At 45.1% G+C, this 7,019-nt stretch overlaps 1 protein-coding gene across 1 annotated transcript; it reads left to right on the top strand.

Moving 5' to 3' along the window:
• Positions 1 to 1,761: 1,761 nt before the first annotated feature.
• Positions 1,762 to 6,740, top strand: LOC142570520 (uncharacterized). Its single transcript, XM_075678896.1, has 3 exons — positions 1,762 to 1,813; positions 4,622 to 4,773; positions 6,222 to 6,740. Exons 1-3 carry the CDS (start codon positions 1,762 to 1,764, stop codon positions 6,567 to 6,569), a joined length of 552 nt encoding a protein of 183 aa, XP_075535011.1. The 3' UTR covers positions 6,570 to 6,740.
• Positions 6,741 to 7,019: the final 279 nt, after the last annotated feature.

Below are 7,019 nucleotides of genomic sequence, written 5' to 3'. Positions count from 1 at the left end.
TAAAAGATAACGATTGTACGGCCAGTATTTCTGGCTATTAGCATTGTTTGCTCGCTTTCACCTTGATGAAGGTTATCGGGTTGCAACCTACGAGAATGTCAGACAGTCGCGACATCCTGTGGGGCGCAGTACAAAAGTAAGTCGGCAGTTCTAATCTTAGTTCTGCGGTAGCCACACCTCACCATAACCTTGCTCTACACCAACTGGTAAGTTGACTTTGCTGCCTCTTGTGAAGTATTCTCCGCTTCTGCATCGCTACCCTCCCTCTAGTGCTTAATAAACGCGGAAAGGGGCTACTGCTTCACGAGTTTGCAAATTTCAAAGACACAAAGCAACCAACAAATATTGATTTATAGTGCGAGAGAGAATATATATTTTTCCCTATACTCACAGCCAAGAGGAACGCATTCTAAGAAAGAACATTTAATATTAGGAAAGATCTCGGCAACTTTTTATCTTTATATCTTTCGAACACGAAGTAATTTTCATCGTTCGTACTCAAATAACTATGTAATCTACCTAAGACAAACTGGAAGACATTCGAATCAGTCTGGTTCTAGGTTATTCGTACTTACACTCGGCCGGCGTTATATCGGACTTGCTTCATTCTGCCTAATACATCAGCGACTTTGTGTGCGCTCTCCTTGGCACCAACATTAGGAGTTATTGTTAAAGCGAAAGCCTTAAATGGCTCGTTGCATTGGCTCAAACTTGAAAAAAGCCGTGTCTAGTCGAGTGATCGAAAACTTACCATCATCAAGTTGAGTGGTTTAGAAAAAGTTGAGCAGTGATACAAAACGATCATCATCAGTAATAGCTGATACCTGAAATCCCCGTACGCAAGCAAAGATGCAACGGCTGAATATAAAAGAAGAATCGAAAAGAAGAAACAACGAAAGAAGGAACGAAGGAAAGAACAAAGAAAGAGAGAACAAAGAAAGAAATAATGAAAGGAAAAAGACTGAAAGAAAAAAAAGACTGACATAACCTCGCGATAGTACTCACATACATACTCACATGTGTCGTTAAGAAAGGCGACCTACAGTGCAATACGTTTACTTCACACTGCTACTCTTTATGGTTTGCAAGAAGTCTGACATCTCCGATCGGATAACTTAATGCATTACCACGTGTGCAGCAGGCTTTCGCCTTCACGTGTTACAGGGAAGTAACATGCTGCCGATTTATCTTTTTTTAAACCTAAACCGGTGCAAAATTCAATAAAGGCGCTTAATGCTTAATGGCCACTCTTTGATATAAATTTGACGAGGCCCCATCTTCTAACAGGTATGAGAACCTCGTACAAGGGATGTCCTAGCACTGAGCCCTAAGCGGTCAGCTACCATTGACGCTGCCGTCCTCAAATCCATGTCGCAACTTGAACTTCAATAATATCGCCAATAAAATCGCCATAGCCGCTATTCTTTAGCTCTTGAAATATACTATGCCGTCGACTGTGCGCAATACATGACCTGTGAAAGTGTCATTATTTCATGGCAAATCTTTAGCTTCCATAATTGGCTTTGTACGCCCGCAAACTAACAGCTTACAGTAAAATGGTACCATTTTTAACATGTATATTAGTTCTCAATGTGGGCAGGGGGAATCCCTCGACATAACACTTACTAAAACTATAAGTACAGCATTTTTGATATGCTCGCACATACTTGGTTTCATTAGGAACACCTAGGTTTCTCTATATTTTTTGTAAACACTTCTATACTTCTATTTTCAGATCGAAATCCCCGGATTTTCCACATCATGAAGCATGTGTTTGCCGTATTTTGCATCTTCAGCTTACTTTTATGCTCAGGTGAGTCATGTCCTTATTCATTTTATGTACGCAGCAAACAGAGATATATCGTACTCACTAGTTGCCCTTGCTGATGTTTAAGTGCCCCAGGGTAATTTGACTAGCTAGGAAAATAACATTTCGTAAATGGCCTGAGCGAATTAAAAGTTCATCTTAGTAAACGTGTTACATCTAGAAAATCAGAGGACATTGACACTTTACTCAACGCTAGACGGGCCCCACGCAACAAATTTACGATTTTTTGCTCCACCATACGAATATTGCATAATGAAACGTCGTTACTCGACTAGTTAGCTTCGCTTGAATTCGAGGCGTATTCTGCACAATTTTACAGGAATATATTACAAGGAGAATAGCTTATTAACAGTATCTCATACTGGCAAAGAGGACATAATAAGCTGGTCAATCTAGGTAAGCTTTGAGAAGCTATGCGCATTGCATAAATTGAAAATGAATGATTTATTTTCCTGCTGATCGAAGCGGGAGTAATTTAGAGAAGAGAAAGCTGCGTACGCGAACAGGGAGCAGAAGGGCGACAAAACTGGAGATCACACAATATGGCAACGCAAAACATGCATAAAAGTAATGTTGAAACCCGTAATGTCACCTTCATGACATTTAATGTTCGAGTCACATAGTCCCAACTTATGGACAGAAGGTCTGACACTTCCTCTACAGACTAAGGGGCTACCTCGCCTTAAACCAACGCTCTTCTGACCATACTGCAAGTCCCTCGCAGACAGTCTCCTGTCTTGTAGGGGTATCCGAAAACAGAACATGTGGCAGCACTAGAATGCACAAGTCCATATTCGTCAAACTAAGTCGCGCCTGCTCTAATATTGTCGTCCACTCAGGATCATATGACGTCAAAATGGCTTCAAGTGCCCTCACCAGCCTTGTGCTGGTGCTCCATGTTTACTGGTTAAGCCACTGCTACCGCACTGTTATTGGCACAGCCCCGGCTTCAGTATTGCTTCAGTACACATGTTGTTATTTTCACAACTCGTGGATCATGCCCATTATTGGGGGCGAGGACTTACGGAGTCGATATCTCCTGGAAGCGCCTCACTTGCGTAGTATCAGGAATCACGCGGCGCGCTCCTCGGAGGTTTCGCTTGAGGCGCTCGATATTAGCACCACGTGAGCGCCCTCCTGGACATTTCTGTAAGTACTCGTAAAACGAAGGAAATTTTTTATCGTCGAAGTAATAAGGTTGGGCAAACTGAAAGCAGAGGATCATTTGCAGACGCTATCTCTGTACGGAATACCTACAGTGAACACCACTGCGCGAGGTCGCCGCGATGGAGTCTCTCAAACCGGCATCTTGCGTGAAAGGCTGGCAAACGGGTGAGAGCAAACCATGTGAAATATGTTTTATAGTGGGCTGTCTCTATAACTAAATGGAGTATAACAGAATGAGGCCTCAATGCAGTTATCGCACGGGTTGGTGGTGACCGACTGCGTGCCAGCCTTCATGTGCGCGCACAATGTTTCCCTTTCGGTAGCAGCAAATGAACATTTGACAGCACACAAGCAACCATTGCTGCGTGGAAACTGTCAGAGCTGCTGAAAAGTAATTTCGTTATAACTACGGACTACGACACCTACCAGGGCGACTTGGGATGTCCCGTCACGATCATTGAATCCTTTTTTTCCTAAGGTAATTGACGTTTAAATACAATTATTTTTCGAGTTGCCTCACACTGTATGTCCATCGGTCTTCTCAGCGAGCAATTTCCCGCTGCTTCGTTTATTTAATCTAGTACATTTCATTGTTTGGTGCTAGTATCATGCTCTTTTTACGTACTTTTAATGGGTTTTTTTCAATACTGTGAACTTGACAGTATCTAGCATCAACAAGTTCATAAATCCCACCATCATGACATTAGCCTGGCAGCGCGCGGGCGAGCGTCTCAGTGCGCGCTTGGTGCTACTCACCGAACATCGCAGCCCCGGCGCCGTATTAGATATCTTCCTCGTGTCTGTGCTTGCTGCACACTGGAGTTGCAGCCGACGGCTGTCCGCCGGTTCTAAGTTTCGCGAGCCAAACTTTACGCAGCTTCTTGTCCTGCGGCAACGTGTGCAACCGGGCTCCGTTGCATGCGTCTGGCATTACGGCACCGAGCAGTAGCCTGCCATGCTGCACGCCTCCAAAGGCAGCCGCTACCTATTATAGTGCTTTCAAATGTTGTCAAGCAGACACCCAATGCGGGAAAGCCTAACCACTTAATCAGAACCGCAGCGCAGGTGGGACTTTAATCTTTCGTTTTCAGCTTGCTTCGGCGCTTCGGAAGCAGCCGATGCTGCCGTTATGTCCTCGTGATCCCTGACTCCATGTCAGGCCGATGGTGGCGCCAGCTTTTCTAGTGGTGGAGCTCGCACACAATAGCTAAGGCTCGGGTGGATAAAGCTAATGCTGGGTTGTTGTACTCAATAGTGTAATATTCCCTCACCTCCCCCATCGTTCTCCTCATCCTTTCCTATTCCCAGATGTGGCATTCTCGCTACTCTCATTTGTATCCGCCGCAGTATAAAGTGTCTAAATTCTGAGTTTGCCTTCCTCTGAAACACATCTAAAACAATAGGGTTAAAACATAATAACCAAGGACGCACTATTTTGTGAGATTTTCAGAAAGTGATTTCAAAGCATGATTACTGGCCATTGTCACGGGAAATTTAAGAGGCGTCTGGAATGACGCTTTTTGTTTTGGGACAACTCTGTTTAACTGAGCAGCGCCGTAATGTATCACCTTTTTTCAATTGCAAAATTTGGCGTTTCTGTCTGTTTTGTCTTACTCTGTTTTTTAGCTTCGACATACAACCTCCAATTCAGTGACTACTCATTGGAGACTCTAATTGGAAGCAACTCCAAAGAAGCAGGCAAGGAAGCCATACTGGTCGGGGAGATTCTTCGTCATGCTGCACGTGAACTTGCGCAGAATAAGGCACACTACAACGAGGTGAGAACGAACACTTAATTGTAAAATTTCGGTTACGTTGGCGTAAAGCCATTGGAAACTTAAAATATACGAATCTAAAGACTGTTCAAAGCATTACTTTTCCGCGCCAGAAGAGATCAGCAGAAACGCCATTACTAGTGAACGTGGACATGTCTCCCATTGTGTGTGGTTGAGAATGCTCGCAGGTTTCAATTTTCTTGTGCTGATCGCTCACTAATTATCATGTGTGCCTCGGGAAAGTCATAAACTTATTTAAGTCGCGTTTGGTGCTCTGATGACCCCGAAAGGCGCCGAGGACTTAGAGAGTCGTCCTACAAACGAGCCCCTCACGCTTTGTGTTAAAACAAACTTGTTTGTCTTCCCGCTGCATCGCTCGGTAGAATGCCGCGCAGGGGGCACCCGCGCAGCTGTTTGCGGCAACAATAATTCCTCGGCGAATCATCCGCCCGTGGTCGTATTCCTTGTGTCAACAACCGCGTCGCTGCATTCAAAGCAGCTTTGCCTGGCAGCTCTCGCTGCAGCGGAGACAAAGAGCACCGATGGATGCGGTGCCGGTGTCGAACAGAGCCGTTTCTGTTGGTAATATGCAAAAGGGTGGGCGGACCCATAGCATAATGCATGTGGAGCCGAAAGTTCGCTGGCGGCAGCCAAGTGGCGCCTGAATAGCTATGTTCAGTAACCCGTCTGCTCAAGAGAATACATGTATGCCAGAACGAGGGAACACCACATGTAGGTAGTACGGTAAACGACATGGGCGAGAAGGAAAAGTAATTGTTTCGGCCTTCGGGGAGAGAGGCATATGGGGTGCCGTGTCCGAGATGACAAAAAGTGGAGGTGAGTAGTTCCCGGGGAGGAACAGAGTGATTGGCAGAGAGAGACAGACAGACAGCAGGGAGGTGAGCTTGGCGAAAAGTACGCGGTCACAAGATGAAAGATGAAAGGGCCCTGGATAATTGGCGGCATCGACGAATCTAACCAGACAAAATAGGGCTGATGCAGTGGTCCACCTCGCCATTGTAGGCCAAGAAGGAAGGCCCTTTTTTGCGTGCGCGGTATACGATAACAACCCGGTTATAAGGCAAGCCCCTGAAGGGCATTTGGTATAGGACATTGTGATAGGGTAGTCGTTTATCGCTAGTTATTTGCATAAGGCCTATTTGTTCTGCTTGTAAATGAACAGTGTGTGTCGCGCTTGCTCTGTTTAGATTAGGACTAGCATTACACTTCTGCCCGCCAGAGACTTTGACTAGACAAGGGGAGTCGAGATGCCCAAAGGGCATGTATATTTAGGGGTTTCAAAGATGCCTTCCAGCGAGGTCATCTCACCATCAAGCTTCGCATCATTCAAATCTAGGCAATCTTTCAAGGTACGTTCGCTCCTAACGAGGGCTCAGTGGCAAATACGTAGGGGAATCATAAATGGCATTTTTTTTTATTTTTCCTTTCAGGCGGATGCAGATGAATACTTCTTCAGAAGCCTATGGGAGGAGATCGTGGCAGCAATAAAGAATGCTGCGCGAGTTATCTGGGACTTCCTCAAGGAACTTGCTAAGAATGTCAAAGAGGCCATCAAGGAAGTTGCTCTTGCTGTCGTGGAGAATGCAGGAGACGTGCTCAGGAAAAAGGCTACAGAGAAGGCTCTTGAGATTGTAGCAAAAATGTTGCAGAATAGTGCGGCCACTTACTCCACAGACAAGTACCGTAACAAAGCGGATACCGTTAAAGAGATCTGCGCGCGCATGGACCTTGTGGGCCGGCGCCTTATTGAGGAGGGAAACAAGATTCTTGCACAATGACATGTGTATATAAGTGTAAGGTATCGAACATCAGTGGCTCATGACTGACAAACTCTACCATACCTACCCGCATCAGAGACGGAAAAGTCGTTGCTTCGTTTCTACTGGCAAATAAATTTGTCAGGCCTGAATACCTGCGCCTTGTAAAGAAATGTCTGCAGCGAAGGTGACGCTTGCTTGTGTATTTGCTGTCAAGATATACGATGCCTTCTATAAAGATAAACCACTTTCTACCATCCGGAAGTGTATTCATTGCAGGAAAAGTTTTAAAAGCACTGCATTAAACAGGCGCTATTCTATCAGAGTGCATAGAAACGGTCAGAAAAAGAGCTGCCATGCAATGGGAAACAATGAAAGTGGGCTTCTTAAGCAAAGCAAACTCACCCTACGAATACTTACAGTAGAACGTCTCACACCTCAGATATCGCATAGACGTTGTTTCATTAAAAA

This window comes from Dermacentor variabilis, chromosome 2 (assembly GCF_050947875.1).
Source record: "Dermacentor variabilis isolate Ectoservices chromosome 2, ASM5094787v1, whole genome shotgun sequence".
In the NCBI taxonomy this organism is placed as follows: domain Eukaryota; kingdom Metazoa; phylum Arthropoda; class Arachnida; order Ixodida; family Ixodidae; genus Dermacentor; species Dermacentor variabilis.
Note: the sequence above shows the minus strand (reverse complement) of the source record. Positions and strands in the feature narration are given on the sequence as shown.